Source organism: Carassius auratus, chromosome 3 (assembly GCF_003368295.1).
Source record: "Carassius auratus strain Wakin chromosome 3, ASM336829v1, whole genome shotgun sequence".
In the NCBI taxonomy this organism is placed as follows: Eukaryota; Metazoa; Chordata; class Actinopteri; order Cypriniformes; family Cyprinidae; genus Carassius; species Carassius auratus.
In genome coordinates this window covers 12,538,527-12,563,104 of record NC_039245.1, presented here as the reverse complement: position 1 = coordinate 12,563,104, position 24,578 = coordinate 12,538,527, and the positions used below count along the sequence as shown (strand labels likewise).

General features: G+C 36.7%; 2 protein-coding genes across 6 annotated transcripts in view; both read left to right on the top strand.

Moving 5' to 3' along the window:
* LOC113048347 (butyrophilin subfamily 1 member A1-like) overlaps positions 1-24,578 on the top strand; it is a 120,347-nt gene that overhangs the window by 16,722 nt on the left and 79,047 nt on the right. The gene's annotated exons all lie outside the window — the stretch shown is intronic.
* LOC113048313 (CREB-binding protein-like) overlaps positions 11,808-24,578 on the top strand; it is a 36,325-nt gene continuing 23,554 nt past the window's right edge. For 2 of the 5 annotated variants that reach the window (XM_026210087.1, XM_026210077.1), the window contains exons 1-3: positions 11,816-12,492; positions 22,751-22,912; positions 23,795-24,038. In XM_026210087.1, coding sequence (XP_026065872.1) covers positions 11,833-12,492; positions 22,751-22,912; positions 23,795-24,038 — 1,066 coding nt within the window. In that variant the 5' untranslated portion in view covers positions 11,816-11,832. Of the gene's footprint in view, positions 12,493-22,750; positions 22,913-23,794; positions 24,039-24,578 lie in introns of all 5 variants that reach the window. The other 3 variants (XM_026210068.1, XM_026210061.1, XM_026210097.1) reach the window with 3 other exon arrangements.

Below are 24,578 nucleotides of genomic sequence, written 5' to 3'. Positions count from 1 at the left end.
TCAGCATCTGTATCATTCAGAGATGAAGTTCAATTGCTTGACTCTGGTGAACATTAGTGGAATTATGGATTTAATATCAGGAAATGATTTACTCTTTTTTTCTTCTGCACAATCTGACTTTGCTGGAATTGAACTACTGCTTTCGTCTGGTCAGAGGAGAACTGCCCCCAACTGAGCCTGGTTTCTCCCAAGGTTTTTTTCTCCGTTCTGTCACCGATGGAGTTTCGGTTCCTTGCCGCTGTCGCCTCTGGCTTGCTTAGTTGGGGTCACTTCATCTACAGCGATATCGTTGACTTGATTGCAAATAAATGCACAGACACTATTTAACTGAACAGAGATGACATCACTGAATTCAATAATGAACTGCCTTTAACTGTCATTTTTCATCATTGACACTGTTTTCCTTATGAATGTTGTTCAGTTGCTTTGACGCAATGTATTTTGTTTAAAGCGCTAAATAAATAAAGGTGACTTGACTTGACTTGACTAGAAGAGTTGTGTTTTAAAGAGATGAAGTGTGTGCTTATTAAAGAAAGAGGGAGGAAGATGTAATAATTATGCAAGGAATACAGTAAGTTATTTATGTGGTTATTTTTGAAATGACAGACTCACTGTACATTATCTGACTTATTACACAGCTACTCACCAAATAAACAAAGAAATCATCATAATATTGATCTAGATTTTCTAGATAGTGCAAACCTTGCTGTTTTACGTGGATACGTGTGGAATGAGGAAAAAGGTTTCTTAGGAAAGGTGTGTCTCTTGTTGTTTCTGCTGCTGGTTTATCACAAGAGATCAAGTACATGAGAATCTTAACATCTGGTATTTAATAAACCTGTAAGAACTTGTAGACCTCGTGGATCATCAGACATGCCTCATTTGATTTAAAGGGAGAGCTCACCCAAAAATGAATAGTTTGCCATCTTTTACTCACCGCCATGTCCTTTCAAGCTTCCTTGTTTGGTTGTAATGTTGTTTCAATAAATGAAAAAAACTTAAAAAACACTACTTTCTTTTTTTTTTCTTTTTTTTTACTTTATTATGAACAATGCACAGGACAATAGAGAACACAACAAATACTGTGCAAACTGCACAACAAAAAAAGACACGTACAGACCAGAGGATAAAAACATATTACTTTATAGAAGGGGAAAATTAAAATATATTCAGTTCCTTCAGGAGATGAAATGTTCTTGTAGCCTTCATATTTTGCATGTTTTCTATTGTTTTGTAAAATGTTTTAAAGTCCAGATGGTATTTTCCGAAGATAATAAACAGTTGAATAACAAAAATTTAAGTTTTGGACAAACCACATAAATAAAAGTATAACATGACATCAAAAATATTGATTCTGATGTTTACATTCAATTTTGTGATTATAAATTCTTCCAAATCAGACCAAAAATATTTTGTGTACATACAGTGATAAAATTAATGAAAAATAGTCTCCCTATTTGATTGGCAAAAGACACAAGACTCTTCTATGTTTATTTTAAATCTTCTTAGCGTATCTTTAACAGGATAAATTTGATGTAAAATTAACAATGAATCTTCTTTTATTTTATTATTAATACAATATTTATAAATAGTAGTATTTGATTTTTCCCAATTTAAATCACTCATGGTTGAATACCAAAAAAAAACTTTGCAGCAGGTGGAACTGAGCATGAAATTTGATTTCTAATATATTTATTGGTGTATTCTTTCTTTGTAATGTCTGTATCTCCAATAAAAATTCTATTAAATTCAGCACTAATATCTGTCAATGATATGTGTTTTAGAATTTGAAGTGAACCTGTAGGGATTGCATCAAATACAACTGCGTATTCTTTTGGTGTCACTGAAGTTAAAGATCTGAAGAAATTCTGAATATGACATGATCAAACCATCTTTGTTCAATAACTGTCCTACCAACAGAATGCCTCTATCAAACCATGGCTGACAAAACAGAGACTTCTTTTTATAAAGAATTTCTTTATTATTCCAAATAAAGCATCTATGCGGACTAAAGTTGTGTTTATAGATCAATATCCAAGATAGAAGGGCTTGTTTGTGAAGGTCAGCTAATTTCAAGGGAATTTTATCAATAGAAAAATTACATTTCAGTAGAAAATGTATGCCACCAAGAGTATTGAACAGATATGATGGAAAAGCGTTCCAGATGCTGTCAGGGCTTTTCAAGAATTCTATAATCCATTTAATTTTAAAAGTATTATTTATAGTATGAAAATCCAGCACTTCCAGACCACCTTGGTCTCTACATCCTGTGATAACATCTTTTTTGAGATAATGTTTTTTTTTCCTCCAGATATAATCATACAGTATTTTATCCAATTCTTTAATTGTATTTTTTGGGATATCCAGCGATAAGGCAACATATACAGAGCGTGATATACCTTCTGCCTTTGATATTAAGACCCTGCCAAATAGAGACAAGTCTCTCATTAGTCTCTCATTAACCATGAATTTAGTTTAGATTCTATTTTTTTAACAATTGGATCAAAATTTAACTTATGACGTTCCTCTTTATTTTTACAAATTACAATTCCAAGATATGTCACTTTTTCATTAATTGGTATTCCATCAAAATTGGCCAGATTGCAATTTTTCAGGGGGAACAAAACTGATTTATTAATGTTCATTACCAACCCTGATACATCACTACATTTTTTGATACTATTTACTGCAGTCCCAATTTGGTTCCGGTCACTTAAAAAGATGGCTGTGTCATCTGCAAGTTGGCATATTTTAAACTATTTACCAACAGCATTAATTCCTGAAAAGGGAGACAATTTTATGTGTGTAGCCATCGTTTGAGCAGCTAAGAGAAACAAAAATGGTGGTGTCTAATACCACGTGATATACTAAATCTTTCTGATGTTCCTGTTTTCAGTTCAACAGAACTAGAACATCCATTATATAGGTTTAGTATAAGGTTTGAATTGCCTTATAAAAATAGTTATCAAAACCAAAAAAGGAAATAGATTTTAATATAAAGTTATGCTCGATGGTATCAAAAGCCTTATAAAAGTCAATGAATAGTATGAAGCTATTATTCGGAAGGAGGTCACTGTAATCTATCATGTCTAAAATTAAACTTATGTTATTGCTTATGTGTCTTTTGGGCATAAAGCCAGATTGTTGTTCATCTATAATTTGGTTCAGGCTATGTTTAAGTCTTTTTGCAAAAATTAAAGCAAATAACTTTGCATCATTGTTAAGAAAACTAATGGGTCTCCAGTTTTCAATGTGTAATTTATTCTTATTTGGTTTAGGAATTAAAGTAATCACGCCCTGTTTCATAGTCGGAGGAAGTTCACCTTTTTCAACAGCTTCTTCAAACACAGACAGCAGGAAAGGAGAGAGTTTGTCATTAAATACTTTATAAAATTATCCCGTTAAGCCATCATTCCCGGGCGTTTTATTGTCTTTTAAAAGTTTAACACATCACTTCATTTATTTTCTTAGCATTTGTGGAGATGTTTATTTAAAAACTAATCTATGCCAGAACCTGTGGAAGCGAATGAGTATAAATCCTTATAAAAGCTAGCAACATGTTTTGAGATTACCTTATGATTATTGGTAATACTTCCATTGACTGACAAATTACTTATTGAATTATATTCAGCATTTCTCCTTTCTAATCCAAAAAAGTACTTTGTATTTTTCTCTCCTTTTTCAATCCATTTACATCTGGATCTAACAAAGGCACCTTTAGTTTTTTCTATGTATATGTCGTCTACTTTACTTTGTAATAAAATCAGATTTTCTTTCTCATGTTCATTAAGATTACCGCTAGATTTTATTTGTAAATTTAATATTGCTTTAATGACTTGTGATTCATTTTCTCTTTTTTGCTTTGCTAAATACTTCCCTTTTTTAATAGCCATCTTGCGAATTTCAAATTTTTGTTAGTTCCCAATTTTGTCCATAGTTATCAGAATTACAGGCTTGTTTCCAAAATGTTTCAATGATCCTAATAATTTCTAGTTTAAAATCTAAGTTGTTAAGTAATGAATTGTTAAGTTTCCAGTAACTGGAAGTATTATTCTGAGAAAAACAATTGCTCAAGTAAATTTTAATAAGTATAAGTTTATGGTCAGTTAATACAGCTGGTTCTATCATAACATCTTTGACCTTATCTTCAAGGTCATTGGAGATGAGCCAAAAATCTATGCGTGACTGCAAAGACAGACTTCTATTGCTCCAAGTATACATTCTCTGTGATTTGTTCCTTTCACGCCAAATATCCATAAGTCCTAGACGCAAACATGTATTTCTAAGTTCACAATTTATGTTTGCAGGTTTTGGAGGCCATCTATCCAAGTTATCATCAAAAACTGTATTAAAATCACCTCCCCATAAAACCTTAGCTTCTGAAAATTTCTAATTAAACTGACAAATTCTTGCCTCCACATTTTTAAAGAGAGTCTGATTTCTAATTTTGTCATTGGTGGCATAAATATTAACCATTATAAATTGTTTCTGCTACAATTCACATACTAAAATAATTAATCTTCCTGAAACGTCTTTTTCACTATGTAGAATTTGACCCTTAAAGTTTCCTTTTAAAATAGCCACGCCTGCTGATCGATTATCTCCATTCGAAAACCATATTTCACTCCCCCATTGGTTCTTCCAAAAAGATTAAGATTAGTAAAATAAAAGTCTGCATTTTTAGCTCTGCAGTACAAAAAAAAGCTTTCCTAATAAGTTAATCTCTTAAACCTCTGGCATTGACAGAACAAACATAAAGAGACATCAAGAAAAAAGACAAAAGTCCGGCTGAAATAAGCGGCTTTGCCTTCTTTTCTGGCTTGGTCCACCGCGGGCCACAGTCGATTCCTTGCTTCCTTGTCTGCGGCTTTGAGATCCTCCTTGAAGGGTAAGCCTCAAGTTTGCAGAAAGGGACTCTGCCTGGCGTGTTTCCAAATGAGATCCCTCGCCGTTCTTGAAGTAAATCTGATGATGATCGGCCGTGGATTCCCCCGCTGATCCTCCGAGTCCTCTGAGTCGGTCGAGTCGGTGTACGATGTCCACCGCCGCCATCACTTAGTTCCTCTGCTCCTCTGGGACCACGGCTCTGCAGACCTCCTTCACTCTCTCTTTCACCTTTTCCGAGGAGTTTTCAGCCACCCCATGAAGTCACAGGCATCACCTACGGCTGTATCGTTCCTGGTCGTTCATCCGCTATTCCAGTTCTGCAGCTTTTTTCTTATTCTTATTCCATATTTTCTTTTTTTAGACTTTTGTTTTCTTTTTTCAGACCCATAACATCAGAATGAATTGAGTTTAAACTTTCGCAGATGCTCTCAATTTCTTTGGAGTTGTTCTTTATCATTATTTCCAGGTGGTCTGCTCGGTTATTGATTTTTTCTGAAAGAATCTGTATAATGTTGTTCTGGACTTCCATTAAGCTTGGCTCTGAAGCCGCGGCTGGGTCAACATTCTTTGTTTTTTACGGTCCAGGGGTCTTACTTGGTGTACTAGGAGAAGATTCACATCTTCCTCCAACTTTACAGGCGTATGAGTGAGTTTCAAATCCACAGAGAAATACATCTAGATTTAGTCTTTTCTTAGCATTTTATTTAAGAGTTAGACTGTTTTTTAATATATATTTACATTTTAAGTATATTATATAATTTAGAAATATTCTCTATATTGTCTCGGTAATAATTTAAATATTAAACATGTTAAATATAAAGTCATCCTGCAGGTGACCTTTCATATCTTTTGAGTGTCGAAGCATTTCAAGCTTTAGTGTGTTTTACTGTGATTGAGCAGTTCATTGTATTAGACAAATATTAGAAGCATGCTTTAGTGTTTGGATGTGTAGGATTGTAATTATGAATGGATGATTTTTCTAGTCATTGCTTATAGGAGCAGCCACCCACATCACAGCATCAAGACCATGAGTTTTGCACAGAAAAGCATCACTCACTCTCTAGAAAATGTAAAATTGTTAAAAATGTGATGACAGGCGCTAGGCGAGATGAAGACAAACATGGTCGTTTCAGTAGTCTTGTTTTAGTAAGCTGAATCCAGCATGCTTTCCAGATTTCAGTGGATTTGATGTTTTGTGCTGCAGAAAGTAGTTTTTTGTTTAAGAGCATAACTAAAGACTCACATGAGGAAATTCCACAGCTCTGCGTGCAGAGATCCGTTACTTCCTGTCTGCCGTGTTCTTGGATTAACATGCATCTTAAAGTGCACGCTGAAGTTTATTTCACACTAAACTAGACTTTACTGATGGTTACGTCAGCGGTGCCTTCTTGCTAAAGCAGTGACTGATGCTAGAGAGTCATGGGAGGTTGATAATAGGGCTGGGTTTTGTGACAAACTTCACAATTAGTTTTGATTTTGATTTGCAATCTTGTGATTCAGTACAATACTGATTCGGTTGGATGTATAGTAGGGATGTCATTTTCCATGATCAGTCCTCATTTAAATGAATGATCATTTGATTAATTAATTGTTAACCTCAATTCTGCAAAATGCATCTATTGCAGTGGTTTATAGCGTGACGTGATGAGCAAATGCCTCCTTAAACACCAGCTTCCTCACCCCAGTGAAAGGGTTTTTAGTCTGAATAAAAGGCTAATAGCAGGATTGTAAAATTAATTGATGATTAATTGATGATAATCATTTATAAAAACGATGAGAGCGTGCAGTAGTTTCATTTGGGATCATTTCACTTTAAATGGAGTTTGTTGGCAGTTTTCTGTCTGTCTGAGAAACTGCTGAATGCACCTTTTTAAATGGATTCATGGTGTTCTTTGTATTTTGAAATGCAATAGCAATGTTTGCGATTGATATTATCGCCATTTAAAATAAAATTATCCCAAACGTAGGTGCTGTGTTTTGCGTTAGTGATTGTCTTCCTCTGTTGATCACATGAAACATGTTTTTGTGAATATTATCACTCAAGTGAGGTACAAAGCTTTGTTTCTAAGAGAAATAATTGGTTAGCAGGCAAGTGTTGTATCGCGACCATGCTTTTGCATGCATGCCGTTAAGTGCTGTAACAGCTTCGTGTTCTGTTTTGTGGGTTGGATGCAAATTTAAAAAAATGTATTAAATATAAATAATTCAGTAAGTAAAATTCACTTTAATCCGTTTTTGCATCTCTTTTACAGCTGCAAAAAAATAAATTAGACCATATTCTTTGTACTTTCCAAAATGACAGAAAGCATTGTTAGTGTAAACTAATATAATTATTTTATAGAAATATCATGGGTTTCTGACTTTTATTTCTCCTCAATTTAAACACGGTTTGTTTTGTTAGACAAGGCACGTCAAGTTTGTTATTTGGGGCGACATGATTTGAAAGTGGGGGAAAATTTTGTGATCATTAAGAATTAATCCCTAACATATGTATTTTTCCCTCATTTTATAGGGTTCCTGTGGCTACTTAAAGTCTTATGATTTCAGGAGGTCTTAAAATTTGGGGACGAATAGTCCAGAATTTGTGATTTGGTTTAATGTGACCGTTCAAAAGGCGATGGTTAATAAACACAAGCGCTGCACGTTTCAGAGTCTGGTGCTGCGCGGCTTTGTGTTCTGCAAACATGCAGAGCTGAATAAGTGAACTGGTGGATCAATAAAAAGATGATGATGCATTATAAAAATCTAAACCATAAAACTTATTATTTTTTAATTGATATAGGCCAGGGGCGTCGCTAGGCCCTTTTTAGGGGGGCTTCAGCCCCCCTAAACTTATGCCCAGCCCCCCTAAAAAATTATTTGATTAATTAATTAGTGATCGCTTCAGTCCCCTTTAAAAACTCATTTGAGACGGTGGCAAGCTGCATCAAGTTCCGGCTCCTCCCCTTATCTGAGTCTGCATGGATTCAGCGCGTTTTTCAATCCACAGGGGCGCCGAGCAGAGCGAACATCAGAGAGTACAAGGTGTGTGTGTGTGTGTGCGTGTGTGTGTGTGCGTGTGGTGTGTGTGTTCTCGCATCCAATACCAGTACGTCTTCGCTGCTTTCACTTTCAGCCTTTATCACAGTGTGACAGATGTTTTTTCTTCCAACAAAAATGAAGCGATTAACACCCATGAAAACATACTTTAGAAAACGATCATGATTTATTTTAATTTACTTTTTGAAATTTAAAACATATTATTGTGTATTTCGGCATTACATTATGCAGCCATGCAAAAGAAATTATTAACGACACACATCATTGTCTGAAAGTACTAAATGGCACAGAGAGAGAAACATCATGTGGAGTTATTTTGTTTTCTATTATTAAACATAATTTTGTATTAAGTAATAATTAGTCATTAGTGTATCATGATACATATATTACAGTAAGAGTAAAGGGATCTGTGATTTTTTTTATTTTATTTTTTTAAGTAATTGATTTATAGAAGTGGCAAATTGATAATGATGTTATTTTCAATAAATATAAATAAATATAGAACAGATTAAACATATTGCCAATAGACAATTACATTAATACATGTTTTGTCTATATTCTTAATGAATATTAGCTGGTTAGTTAAATGATTTGAAATGAAATAAATGTTCAGGGGGTGACTTGATGTATAACCAACCGTATTGTTGATTATAAAGGCTAAAAAGCTAAAAATTAATAATAATAATAATAATAATAATAATAAAATATAATAATTTATATTTCATTGTAGATGGATATACAACATTTTTTTTTGTCGTGCGGGAGTAGGTCTGCAAATGAGCAACAGTCAGGTGAGAATAGAACAGACAGCCTCACACACACACACACACACAATACCACTGTGTTCCCAAGATTCATTGCAGTCATTGAACCCTTATGTTGTTTTAATTTTCTGCCAATTTCCATGTACATTTCATAAGAAAAAGCAGTGGTATCATCAAAGGATAAACATGAATGTCCTAATACTGAATCAGGAAGTCTTTATTGTAAAAAAAATTAAAATAAAAAATCCAATTCAAAATTTTCCAGTGACTGGTCACATCTAAAAAACTGTATTAGTTTTTTTTACAGTGTTATATATGGCTCAGTCAGTACTCCTACTCCCATATATGAAATACAGGGAATATAATGGAATAGTGGATTGCAATAAGGTTAGTAGTATACAACCCTACCCTAATAGTAAAATAATATTTTTTAATCATACCCTTATTGGGGGCTGAGCCCCCCTAAAATCAAAATCTTAGAATCGCCCCTGATATAGGCTAAGACTTTTTCATTTTAAAAGTGACAAAACACAAATATGGTTGTGATTTATTGGATGGGAGTGGTGCTACAAATAAAGTTAAAGTTAATTTAATTTGTTCACACATCAACTGAAAACAGCATAGACCGATTCTTGGGACTTAATGATCAATATGAGTTAAAATCGAGAAATCGGTATTTTTATCCCAGCATTAGTTTAGGTGTCTGAGGTGTTTTTTAGCATGTAATGCTGCTTAACAAATGTTATCATAATTCACTAAATAAACTTTCTTTAGTTGCAAGATTAGTCATACACTGGGGAAAAAAAATCTGGTTTAGGATTTCCTTTGAAACAATTTTCACTCAAAATTTGCTAGTAAATTTCACAACTCAAAACAATCAATAGTTAACAGTGCTGCTGAAGACTCGTCAGTAAACGGTCCATGTGTGAACGTCTCCTCCATTAAGTGCGCTCTGCTGTAGTGTAACTGTAATGTGGGCCGCTGGGGTGAGAACGGCACACATGCACGCGCGTGTCCTCCAGTATGCATGCTAATTTGTGGCTTTGTCAAAGTCTTTGTGGTCTTTTTGTTTTCCACATTATTTTTTGTTGCCGTTTTCTGTTGTCAGAGATGGTTCCAGTGGGTGTGTTGTTTGCCAGCTGGGTGTTCCTCCTCTAGTTATTGTGAGCGTGTGGCAGCCGTGGGTGCGCTTTTATTCCAGCCGTGTTTGCATTAGTGTACATACAAACACAGCCAAGCGTGTAAATGCTGCCCTCCACCAGCTTGAGGCAGACGGCTCGCTGTGTGGTTTAACGTCTTGGCTGAAGCATGACTGATTTGGGAAAGGATGCTTTGGGGAGAACATCAGAAAGCAGATGAGATCTGATGGCGTTTGAGCAAGGATTCAAGGACACGGTGCTTTATGGAACCTGATGTAGACAATTAGTCTGACATGATATTTATTACAGTTAATATAATGACAGATATTAAAGCTTGTTTGCTTACACCAAAAAAAGAAAACCATCATTTACTTGCCATCTTCTTGTTCTAAATCTTTAAGACTTTTCCTTTTGAATTTTTGAATTTTAGACAATTATACTGGCAAATCTGTATTTCCGTATATAAAAAGCATCATAAAAGTGGTCCATATTACTCCTACACTAGTCTTCTAAAACTATTCAACTTTTAAAGAGCTAGTTCATCCAAAAATGTCATCAAATATTCTCCCTTATGTTGTTACACAGACATAAAACGTAAAGTATCAAAGTTTTGGTTGCGTGGACTTTGAACTGAGAGACCGAAATTATTATAAATGATATCTTTCAAAGGTGAGTGAAAGTCTTATGGGTTTGGAACAACATCCGTTGAGTATTTGATGACAGAATAAAAATTTCTGAGTGAACTCTCCCTATGGTTTTATTTACTAAAAATCTAGATGCCGATAAAGCTGCTAATATATTCTGTGTTTACATTATAAAAAAGTAGTGTTAAAAGTTTTAGGAGCACATTTTTAAGGAGCACCTTCAAACCACATTCTCAGGCAACTTTTAGCTCATTCAATACCAATTCCAGTAAACTATTTTTTTATGACTAGTGTGATCAATCCAGACTTTTTGGTGCATGCATTTTACGATGCATCAGACTTTTTTTTTTATGCATACAGTATACAGTTTGTGAAATAAAATGAAGATGCTTCGATTATGTGTCATTAAACATGATTTTAAATGTTGGTCTGTGTACACAGGTTTTTCTGAGTCTTATGCCATAAGTGTTGTTTTTACTGTAATAATTTCTTAAAAGTGGATTAAGACCTAAGACCTGTCTATTTTTAGCCATTGTTTATAGGGGCAAACATTCAAAACTTCAGAACCAGTGCTCCAACTGGCTCTTTTTTTAAATGCCTGAACGTGTCTTGCAATTGGTACTTTTCGAAAGTGTCTTTTTTGTAGTTGTATACATTTATACATTTGATGGATGATTTATGCATTTTACAGTCAATCAGATTATACAGTTTATTAATATGTGCATTTAATTCAGGCCAGTTCACAGTACATTATCTTTTATCCTGTGTCTGGTTGGAATGCTAGTCAGATTTTCCTTATTTTAACCCTAAAACATAAGCGCCGCTGTTCTTCTGTCATTGCTGGCTGTACATATGACTGGCTGTGTTGGTTTCAGTGGTGAAGAGGTAGACCAGACTAACATGCAGCTGTTGAAGACTAGGGGGCGCGAAGGGTAACAGATGAGCGGCTGGAGTGATTCTTATTTTTAGCCATGAATCTGAGTGCTTCCTGCTGAGACATTACAACAGCGTCAACTTCCTCACGCAGTTTTCAAACCAAAACAAAGTTGATGACTGATGGGCCGAAGCCAACGTTTTAATAGCAGGATAACCTAATGATAATAAATTGCATTACTTATGCATATTTATCTCCATTTATAATAATAGCAATTGAGACAAACACAATTTACTAGACTCACTAAATATTGAACAACACCAACAAAAAAAAACTGAAATAGAGTTGAGTATTGATGAGTCGATCCCTTCAAGGGCCATTTGTCAATGTAGTGTCAAGTTAACTGGTCAAATATTGGCACATTTTTTGATCAAACTCATAAATTACTTTATTTCGGAGTTGTATGTTGGTTAATTAATGGTACGATGACCCTTTTTGCTCTTTTTCTAGACTTCGTGTCCTTGTTCGACTTGGAGAATGATCTTCCAGATGAGTTGATACCCAACGGAGACCTGGGGCTGATGTCCATGCCCTCTAATGGAGACGGAGGGGTGGGGAGCCGGATGGGGGGCACCGTCCCGGACGCTGCTGCCAAGCACAGGCAGCTGTCCCAGCTCCTGCAGGCAGGAAGCGGCTCTGGTCTGGCTGGAAACCACAGCCCACAGTCTGGAATGGGTGGCCAACTGGGTGCCTTGGGGAAGAGTCCCATGGGTCAGGGCTCACCCGGTCACCAGACCCAACCTCCGAAGCAAGTCGGCAACCCTTCCGGCAACAACAGTCCGGGTATGGGCCTCAATGCAGGTTTCAATCCGGCCATGATGAACAATAACAACCAGGCTCATGGACTCATGGGGCAGAACATGGCTCCGCAGGGGCAGATGATGAATGGTGTGATGGGGCCGACCGGAAGAGGCAGGGCAGCTCCAGGGATGCAGTACCAGGGTCAGACCATGCAGGGAGCACCAGGCGGCGGACAAGGGGTAAACGTTTCTGGCAGTGTATTGGCGGAGACGCTTACCCAGGGTGCACCACAGATGGGGACACACAATGCCATCAATCCCCAGCAAGCTGGAAACATGAACAAGGTAATTCGACACTGCTACTTTTGAAGTTTTGCATCCTAAAAAATTTTTCAGTGTGGTTAGGTTAAATGGTTAGGTAAGCTAACATGAATGCAGATAAAGAAATTGTTTGTTTCAACCAGCTTTGTGTATGTTTATTTTTAAGTTTCAATGTATAATTTCTGTGACAAGCTGAAAGACAGTTGCAACCCTCATATATGATTGAATAAGAAATTAAAAATATAAGCTTTTTACACTTAAAGGTAGTTAATAGGTCACTTTTTTTTTATTTTGCCTGGTAATTTGGATATTCTGTCTGAAACATTGTGCTTCAGATGATTGTAATTGGCATTTGTTTTTTGTTTGGTTTGGTTAATATTGCAGTGGTACTCCGCTATAGTAGTTGTGTTATAATTATCACTTGCTCAACAATGGATCCTCTGCAGTGAATGGGTGCCGTCGAATGAGAGTCCAAACAGCTGATAAAAACCTAACAATAATCCACAGCACTCCAGTCCATCAGTGAACATCTTGTGTGGCAAATCCATTGTTAATTCATCAAGACATTTTAACTAAAACACGAGTCCTCTGTTTTCTCCTGTGAAAAGTCGCCTCATCTGAATCAGGACAGAAATCTGCCTAGATCTGCCTAAATGCTTGCAGATGGGAGAACTAAACACACTGTAGTTTGTTTAATCTTTTAATTCATTGTCCATATGCTTACATTTACATGAATGGATGCGGAAGTATATTACAAGTAAATTATTCATTTACAAGAATGTAAAGGAGAATTCTAACAAATGATGAACTGAACCAATACGGTGTTTTAATCTATGCCAGCTTGCGCTATACAGTTCTGTGAAGGAAAGATTGCACAGAAAGGTAGTTGTGGCTATCGCATGTGTCTGACTGTTGTGGTTTTACAGGAAACCAATCGGAAACCAGTCTTCAACTCTCATTGTGCTGGTGTCACCAGCGAACGCTCTTGGATGAGATGTTGGGTTCATATTGAGAAATCTGCCAGTCTGTGGAGTTTGCCACTGAAATATTGTGAATAACATCACACAGGCTGCCAGTGATCTCGGGTTTCCATATCTGCGGTGTTTGTTCTGAGGTGAATAGATGTGCTGTCGGCAGTGTGGCGTGTGTTTGCATTGCACACAGATTATGAGAGTCACAAGTGCAGGTGAAGTCCACAGCAGAGTGCCAACACTCGTGTCTGTGCTGTCCGCTCGCTCTGACCTATAGCTGCACAGAGGAAATCTGCTTTAGATGTTTCACTAATTCTGACTTCTGTTTATAGAATTATCCAGTCCATCTTCATAATGTCTAAACAAATTAATTAGTTAATCTTTAGCAGTTTAATAACAAAGTTGATATTTTAAACACGTCTTTAATCAAATGAAAATATAACTAATTAATTTTACAGCTGGGTGGTGTGATATGTATGTGCAGTTGGTGAGATATTGCTTTTCTGTTTATATTGCAGTGGAAGTTTTTGTATGCCTGTCAGATTGAACTGATTTATTCTATTTCAGCATGAGAATCAGGAAGGTCATAACTTGCTGCTTTAATGTCGACATGAAATAATTCACCGGTTTGATTTTTTTAATGCATGTTTATTGGTCTTATTGTGAAGAAATCATGCATGCTGTTTTTTTTTTTTTTTTTTTTTTTTTTTTTTTTTTTTTTTAATATAAAGATGTCCTAACTGTGGAATTGCATCCAAGATACTGATTACTGACCCAAAATGTACAAGCCCCAAATTGATTCCTCTTTTGCATCATTTTGCATATTAATGGACATACACCTTTTCAATTTGAACATTCAAGCGATTTTAAAGCATTCAAGCACAAGAAGACACACACAACAAATCCATTCATTGTGTTCTGTATGCACAGTGCGATTTAACAAAAACATTCTGAAGTGTGTCAAATACCCGTCTTGGCAAGTATTCTCAAAAACAGTCAGTTATGTCTTAAGTAAACGTGAACCACTAAGAAAGAAATTAGATGTGTGTCAGGATATTGGATCCAATCATGATATCTTAGAGACTACCCCTAAGGCCATCCTTAAAAATATTCTTGTTTGCCGTAACCCGACCGACCCTGTCAGTTTGGGACAGACTCAATTATCTTTTTATTTTTTTGCTTTTAGGCCGACCGACTTGCTGGTTGTACATTTGCGTTAGGACCGACCAATTTTTTTCTAATACAAAAATTTGTGCTCTGCATTTAACCCATCCGAAGTGCGCACACACAGAGCAGTGAGCACACACCCGGAGCAGTGGGCAGCCATTTATGCTGCGGCACCCGGGGAGCAGTTGGGGGTTCAGAGGGGGGTTATTGAAGGTGGAGAGAGAACTGTACATGCACTCCCCCCACCCACAATTCCTGCCGGCCCGAGACTCGGAACTCACAATCTTTCGATTGCCAGTCCGACTCTCTAACCATTAGGCCACGACTTCCCCGACCACAGCTTCCCCGACTTATATAATTATATTATAGTAAGTATTGTTTACACTATTGGTTAACAGATGTCACACTATGGCCCGTGCGTTCGCTTCGTCTCAGACTCTCATTCACTGTCAGAGTCAATGGTTCGCGCTTGGTAATGACTGCGTCTGCAGTAAACAAAATGTTCGCGGTCACTGTTCAAAGTCATACAGGTTCGGGCACCATTATACATCTAAAAAATTCATTAAAACAGCTCGACACCACTTTTAACTGGGCACAAAGTTTTTTCTCACCTCTTCTCCCATCTAGTCTAAAACTGTATATTCGAAAACACTTTATATTTGAAAATCTTTTGCATGAATCAATTGGACCAACCAACACAGGTTTTGAAACTAAAATAGAAATTGATTTTAATGACCTTTTTTCGGAGCGCGTCCAGGTGTTTTTTTTTTGGGGGGGGGGGGGACACACGTATCTAGACATTCAAAATCGATTTTACAGTTGATTCAATGAACACTTGTCTCTCAAATCAAACAGGATTTTTTTTCAAAGTGAAAACCCAAGAAAGCAAAGTAAACACTCTCTCATTTGTAGGTTGCATTGACACCTAGCGGTAGATGCAAGTAAAACAGTATAACAGTACCTAATTTTTTTTCTTCTCACCTGAAATTCATACAATAAACATGTTTTTGACAAAGATTTCAGTTTGTTTGTGGTCTATATAGCCTGCATCAAAATGAGGTTTGCAATGATCAGTCGACGCCAGACCGCAAATTTAACCACCCGTTAAAGCTTGCCTACCAATGATTAGGGATGCACCGGTTGACCGTCCATAAATTGGAACCGGCCGGTTTTTGCTTAAAATACGCGATCGGCAATCGGCCGGTTTTTGGTCTTCTTTAGGCCGATTTTTCCGGAAGTCCTGAAGCTGCGCGAGCTTACTGTTACCGGTCCAAGCCCTGAACACGAGTAGACCATGAAGAGATGTTCAGATCAACTTCTCACGTGTTGGATGAGAAACGAAACGGACTAAACTGTGACACAATTTTTTTTTTTTTTTTTGTAAAGTGGAACTTGCAAACACGTTTGACAAGCCAGAAGTAAACGACAGTTCTGGATGATTATTTTTATTTTACCTAAAAAATTACATCGACTTAATTTGATTTAAAAATCACCTGCTGTAGCACACTGAGAAAAAGTGTTTCATTCATCCAATTAAAAAAATTTAGGGTAATGATTCACATCTATATTTTTTTACTTGAGAGAATAGTTATTTATTTTTCATTTGCTCAAGTGAAAAAAATATAGATGTGAATCATTGTCCTAATTTTTTTTTTTATTGGATGAATGAAAACACTTTGCATCTTTGTTTTATTCGCACCAACATTATTTGATTTTAACATTTTGGAATAATCTATTTATATAGCATACTTTTATTTAGTCTGTAAATAAAGACACTGGTAAAGACCTTTTTTTATTTAAAACCAAATTTAAAAACTAAAATACTGAATGCTGATCAAGAAATATCTTATTGAATGTGTGTTGATTGTGTGGTTTGGATTGTAGAACTATGCAGTTATTGCCTTTAATTTCACATGGTTACAGTTAATCTTTAAATTTAAGGCCAGTTCTATGTAGTTTCAACCCAATTCAAAAACAAAAGCTAAATGCTGATGTCTGTAATGTAGCTGTTAATTTCAGATGGTTGCAGTTATTGTTTTCAATAGCCAAAAGCCAGTTTGGCCTATTAAATACCAAATAAACATCTTGTTTATGCACACTTTCCTTCTTTCTTGTTTGTTGCTTAAAGATAAAAAAAAAAAAACGTAAATCGGTATTGGGAATCGGCCAATTTGTTTGTAAAAAATCGGAATCGGCCATGAAAAATCATGATCGGTGCATCCCTACCAATGATATGAGAGGAGCAGCTTCAACAAACTCTCAACAAACTAACACTACTAGCCAATCAGAATGATTTGCTCTTATAAACATGAGACATGTATAATAGTATCCAATTGCAGAGTCACAGATCTGATGAAAAAGTGGAGAAGTGCGACCAAATGCTGCAAAGTGAAATGGTCAAAGATCTTCATATAGCGAATATTTACATAGAAAAGCAAATTATGAAGTAGCAGAGTAATCAGGTCTTCTCCGTAAGGACCATGTGATTGCCAGAACAAATTTACTGGGATTTTTGAAAAGGTCCTGTTCACACATTATCTATTAATTAGGTAACTTACCTGTAATTTATGAGTGAAGACTATGTGTGAAAGGGGCTAAACTCTTCTTCTGTATATGCTGTGAATGTGAATTAACGTTCATCTGGAAAAACATTGTGCATTATCTCACCAGATTTGTAACGCAAATCATTTATAAACCTTTGCCAACACAGGAGAATACATCAACCTATGTCTAAACATGCCATGTATTGTACATCGTGATTTCAAAAGAAGTTTGTGCCTGTGGCCAAATATTAAAATTTAATGTATTTAAACATGGTTTAATCACACTGTCAAGTTAAACGTCACAACGTTGTTGGCACACTCTGCAGGTATTTGTTAACCAACTTCAGTACATTGTTTTATATGTTCATATCATGTATAGGCATATTATATTATGTATTTTAACAACGCTGTTCAATAAAATCATGTAATTACTTGGTTTTTATATTTTATTTGAGCCAATTATTATTGCCTCATTGTTAGTTTATATATAAATAGTCATACTGAAGCCTGGTTTGTGTTATTAAAAAATATCATATTACTCAGTTGTCAAAATAATCAGTTGATTACTTGATTACCAAAATAATTAGTTACAGCCTTAGATTAGTTAAAATATTTCTAAATACAACTGGATTGTTTTGCTTTTTGTAATTAAAATAGTATTAAAATATTGTCAAATTGTAGTGAACCAAGTATCTGTATTTTGTCTCATCTCGTGAGCTAGGTGTAATGTCGATAAGTGGTGATCTAGCTCATAATTTACAAGTGTATGATATAGCTTTCATTCTTCATGTAAACCATATATTCATGAAAAAAGTCAGTTTGAATAAAGAAAGCAATGACTTTGCCATAATATCCTTTCAAATGTTAAAGTTGCCACAGTCATTACATGATTTGAATGTGCTGCCCCCATCCACCCACCGAATGTCAATAGTTGTCTGTTACCTGGCTGTTGAAATCGACATTGTCATGCATACGAGACATTGTCGATATACAATAATATCGTCATATCACCCAGACCTAGTCCATTGCCTTGCTTCTCTTCCATTCATGAATTCTCTCCAGTGGTCTCATGGGATAGTAAAGTGTTCATTGAATGTGCTCTTCAGAAACACACAGGACATAGTACCATATTTTTCGGACTATAAGTTGCATTAGTCCAAAAATACGTCATGATGAGGAAAAAAACATATATAAGTCGCACCTGACTATTAGTCGCAGGACCAGCCAAACTATGAAAAAAAGTGCGACTTATAGTCCGGAAAATACGGTAGGTCATCTGGGTACTTCTCTCCTAGAGTTTTTTGAATACTATTAATTCGGACATACTGCTCAGCTCACTTACTGTTTTTCACATACTATATAGTAGAAGTATGCAATTTCGGACACCACACAAGTCTGCTAGGATACTCACCAACACAGGCATGTTGACATCATTTTTGTGTGAATTTGTTCATTTACCATATTTTACGGACTATGTCGCACTTTTTTTCATAGTCAGGTGCGACTTATTTATCAAAATTAATTTGAAATGAACAGAGAAATGAACCAAGAGAAAACATTACCATCTACAGCCACGAGAGGGCTCCTGTAGCCTCTCCCTGAAAACATAGAGCGCCCTCTCATGGCTGTAGACGGTAATGTTTTCTCTGGGTTATAAATAAATGTGACTTATGCGATTTATGTTTTTTTTCCTCGTCATTAAATATTTTTGGACTGATGCGACTTATACTTAGGTGCGACTTATAGTCTGAAAAATACAGTAAGCACAAGTCTTGAAAGAGAACTCCGTATTTGCACGCTGTCTGAGACGTGGGTTTGTGTGCCTCAGATGATTGCACACACATCTTCCCATGGCGTGTAAGTTCTCATTCACATCTTCTGGCTCCTGAATGAGTTTAGTTCACACACAGATAGCAATGTGTGCTGTTCAGGTCTTACCTGCGCTCGTGTGATATAACATTTGCAAAGAGTGTCTGGTTTGTCTACGTTTTTGAAGCCAGACTAAAACTGTTACACCCCTAAGTAAATGAATATATATATGACACACAAATATAATTATATATATATCAAATATAATATAAAATATTCCTTATGTATACATGCATGTGTGTGTATTTATATACCCAATAAAGACACCGTAAACACGTGCATATTATGTAAACCCATGTTTATTTTGGATGTTATTAATCCCGATTAATCATTTGACAGCCATATTTATAACTCTGTCTCCTACATTTTTCTTCCTTATCGTTAAATTTTCTTCTTGTATGTAACATCACATTACCTCCTGATTTTAATATATAGGTTAGAACTCATAATGTATATATCAGTTATTTTACATCAAAAAATAACTGCATCAACTGCAGCCCAAACTTTCACGGGCTAAAGGTTCATAGTCTATTGTCAGTAGCTCACACAAAATGTTGGTTCAATCCAAGCAAGGTTGTGTTTGTCAATTAATTAAATGCACATTAAACAAGTTGAACCCATTGTGAAATGTGTGTATGGAAAAATATTTTGCCTTCACACAAATTTTTATTTACGGCAATTCTTTTTCAAAATTATACATCTGCAGTATTTTTGCCATATTTTGTTTTGTCTTTGTGTTGAGGGATTTTTCAGTGTCAAATATTTTTTTTTTTTTTTGTGTGTGTATTTAATAAACAACTAAACATTAAAAGCCAAATCACCAAAGTGTTTATGGTTGTTGCTAGTTAGAAAAGTCAAATGACTGTGGAAGAGAGGATTTATGTCTTGCTGTTGTAATGGCATCATGGACCGAGTGTCAGAGTGAAAGCGGGAGAGCGTCTGGCAGCAGAGATGTGTATTGCTCAGGACAGAGAGTTCCTCAGTGTGGCACGTTCAGCAGCGGCGCGTGCAGAGCTAATGGCTACGGGCTCGTGTTAGTCATGGTGGGGGATGGGACGGTTTACACACGCTGCTGGAGGAGCTCTGATCTGGTGCTCCGCTGCAGAACCATACAGTGAAAGCATTGCTGAAAAGTGCTCCAAGTAACTCAGGTTTAATGCAGTTATTCCCCTACATGCACTTAATTATGTAGCAGTAAATGTTAAAGTTGATGTGAAATTAACATTCCAATTTTTTTTTATTAATGCATGTTATCATATTGTGAAATATTCATCCATGCATGTTTTTTAACAAAAAAAGAAAAGAAATGTAATGTAAATGCATTACATTTAAAAAAATAACAGTTTTTTTAAATGCTCCAAAAATGGTTAATCATCTGATGAACTTGCTCCATTGTATTTCTGTTGGTGGATGATATCAGAAAATTATTTATACTTGTGTATTCCTTTGGAGTAACTTGAGCTGTTTATTGTTCAAACATTTCAATACCTTGATACTGGTTCCTGAACGATCCTTTTTCAATACCAATTTAATGAAATCTGTTTTAAACAAGATTACATTATAAATCAGTTCAAGCACTTTTTGGTTTTATTTTTTCAGCTTATTCACATGGAGCCACTCCTGAGCCACTGCAGAAAGAAACAAAAAAGCACAACAAATAAATCAGTACCAGTAGTTTTAATAATGTTCAAATAGTTTTCAGTTACGACATCCTTTAAAGGGGGGGTGAAATGCTCGTTTTCACTCAATATCCTGTTAATCTTGAGTACCTATAGAGTAGTACTCCATCCTTCATAACTCCAAAAAATATTTAGTTTTATTATATTCATAAGAGAAAGATAGTCTGTACCGATTTTTCCCGGAAAAACACGAGCGCCTGGAGGCGTGGCGTGTGGGCGGAGATAAAGAATCACGAGCGTGAGTAGGCTTTTGCGTTGAGAGCGTTTGGAAGCTGTGACAGCTGTGAAGGGTGAAACTGAACGAGAGCAGCAGCAACGACTCGCTCTGAGCGAGGCTCGAACCCGGTTCTCCGCATGGGAGGGGACGCACTAACAAGGAGGCAGAGATATTTGAAGCAGTTTTACTCACCGCATGCCATTCCAACACACGATCGTAACCCTTTTTCGTTGGGACTGCATTATCCTTAAGAAATAAACGATGTGCAAATCGGGCATCAAACTGGGCCTTGTTTGAAAAACAAGCATTTTCGAAATGCTGGGAACAAACAAAAACACTTGCACAACTCCGTTGATGCTCTGTAAAAATAAACTCCATCCAATGGTCCCTTAATGCTGTTTCTCTTTAGGTAATCTGTGCAGGGTTGTCTTGCCCTGACAACCAAAAACACACTTCTTTTGTGACATTTCGCGACGCTCTGATCAGTGAATGTCTGTGCTCTCAGTGCTCTGCTATACGGGAGCGTGCGCTCTTCCGGGAGAAGTGCACTCAGGACCCATATAAGGAAATTCCGCTCCATCTAACGTCACACAGAGCCATACTCGAAAAAATCTTTCCGAAACTTGTGACAAACCGGAAGGAGTATTTTTGGAACAGAAATACTCCTTCAAACGTACAACTTAATTTTTGAAACTTTGTCCATGTTTAGCATTGGAATCCAATTCTTTACCAGTGTAAAAAACTCAGTATGCATGAAATAGCATTTCACCCCCCATTTAAGCTACTTTTACACTAGCTTAGACGATCATCATTATTAATTTTGTGCTGATTTACTGATGAGCATTAGCTGCTTCCAGCATTGTCTGCCTGTGTTTTCTGTTCTGCGATTTCTGTTCTGACTAAGAGGAAGCTCATTGGCTGTTTATGTCAATCATGTTACACGTTTATAACCCACCCTGACTGATGAATTTCTGTTTCACTTCTGAGTCCAGTTCTGTACATAAGAGACCCAGGCAAACACTTCCACGGATGAAACGGAAAGCTGATAAACACACAATTGTGACAGTATTTGATTTGTATTTTTTGTGTGAGATTCTGCCTATTTTTATATTACTGGGTGTTTGCATGAGAAATCCCAAGCAGGTGTAGTGATTAGCTTGATATAAAAGGCTACATTTATCATATTTCAGCAACATTATATGGCTAAAACACATTAGATCACAATTGGAAATTATTTCAAACACTCAATGGTAGTTTAATATGAGTTTTGACTAAAAGTGTAGTAGCAATCCTTCGCTTACACACTACAGCCTCACGTGTGAACCATGTCTCGGGGCAGAACCGTAAACTAGAGTTTTTCCTGGATGCTTCACCACCAGCACGTAATTTAGGCACATTAACCATGCTATGTGCTTATTGGCTCACTGGCATTGACCAGATTAACCCCTTAGGTATAACATTTGGTTCCTAACGACAAGAAATGTTTCGATACTCAGTGGTATAGAGGCAATTTGTTCGGTGCCTAAAAAGTACTGAACTCCATACCAAGCCCTACTTGTGCATTAAACTGGTATAGAAGAAAATATGTCGCTGAGCAGCTGATGACAGTATCTTTTAGTACACTTTGACCTATGAATGTTTGGCTCGACAGCGTCTACGCTACACTGACAGAGAGCAGGACCTCGTGCTTGTGTAATGTCTTGAACGCTCTCGATGAATTTAAATTGAAATGCCTCACTGGCAGCCGTTTTGAGCCACTGTTTCATGAACATTAGGTGAAGTGCTTGAGATCTAGTGAGGTTCACAGGTGCTGATGGTCTTCTTTTTCCTCTGTAGATGGGTCTTGCCACCGCTAACGGCCCGTTCGGGCAGCAGTACTCGCAGGGTTCGGTCCCGCAGATGTCCAGCGCTGGATTAAACGCTCAGATCCAGAACAAGGCAGCTCTTCCCAACAACCTCCAGCCCACCCTGAAGGGTGCTTCCAGCGTGCCAAATCTGGTGAGTAACCCTCCACAGCTGGCTCCAGTTCCAGAACACAACACTTCAGGCCTCTTTTGTCTCTGCGTCACACTTCTGTTCAGCAGCGATTTATTTATTCGAAGAGCTAATTGAAGTGCATGTTTACATGCGACAGAATACAACGTAAAGAGTGGATGAACTGACTGAATGAAGCATAAAATTGTGATTGAACAGTCATAGCTGAAAATTAATCCCGGCTGCTCCAGCATTGTGTAAATGGGTCCACAAAGTATATTTATTGTAACTAGCTTTTTTTTTTTTTTTTACCACCGAATAGTTGGGGTCAGTACATGTTTTCTTTAATACATTAATTAAATGGTGCATAAATACATAAATTGATTTCTGAAGGATCATTTGACACTAAAAACTAAAATAATTATGCTGGAAATTTCACTTTGCATCACAGGCATGAATTACGTTCAGTCAAATCACCTTTATTTAGCGCTTTAAACAAAATACATTGCGTCAAAGCGACTGAACAACATTCATTAGGAAACAGTGTGTCAATAATGCAAAATGATAGTTAAAGGCAGTTCATCATTGAATTCAGTGATGTCATCATCTCTGTTCGGTTAAATAGTGTCTGTGCATTCAGAAATATATTTAAATTAAAAAAAACTGGTATTTTAAATTGCAATAATATTTCTGAATATTATCAAGTTGTGGCTGCAAAATTTACAAATAAGAAATGTTATATAAATTGTGTTCTTGAAGCCAAGATGACAGAACACATTGTTTTGATGAAGGCATAAAATAGATGCTTAACACCTTTATTCTAACCAACTGAGAATATTTAAAGTATGTTTTTTTTGTATAATAACTGAAATGGAGCTTCTATTTAATCCAAACTCTTCCCTCTAGCTGCAGCAGCAGGTGCCCTCGGTGGGCATGGTCCCAGGACAGGGGGTGTCGACGGGCCCCACGGCCGACCCAGAGAAGCGCAAACTGATCCAGCAGCAGCTGGTCCTGCTGCTCCACGCCCACAAGTGCCAGCGGCGAGAGCTGGCTAACGGCGATGTGCGCGCCTGCGCCCTGCCCCACTGCCGCACCATGAAGAACGTCCTCAACCACATGACCCACTGCCAGGCGGGGAAGTCCTGCCAAGGTGAGAGGCCAAATCAGACCAGTAATGTTAATATATAACTAGAGTCCAGCACTTTACCCCAAGCTCTGAATTTTATAGAAATCGTGGTCCGTCATGTGAAATTGTGTTAGTTGATCTGAAAGTGCTTTTGTTTTCCTTCCATCTCTGTTTATCCACAACCATATTTCAGTGGTGACTGTACATCTCAGCGTTGTTAAACTGTCTGGCCGCTCACTCAGGCTTCATGTAAACTTGGGAAGTCACTCATGGCTCTTGTGGTCTCACTGTCTAAGTATGAAGGAGTCTGGAACATAGAAACTCGGTTTATTCCTTGACATGATTTCACATTGGCAAAAACTCTCTTGTGCATCAATAGTGTTTTGTCTGATTTATTAGTTGTGCTTGTTAAGATGAGCCTGACTGCTTTTGTTGTTTTTAAATGCTTGGCTTGCATTGCTGGAGGGACCTGAACCATGTCTAGAAACCTTAATATCATAAGCTATTTTTCTGCACCCAATCTGGACCATTTCACACACATCCAGCAGAAACTGGGATGGAAAC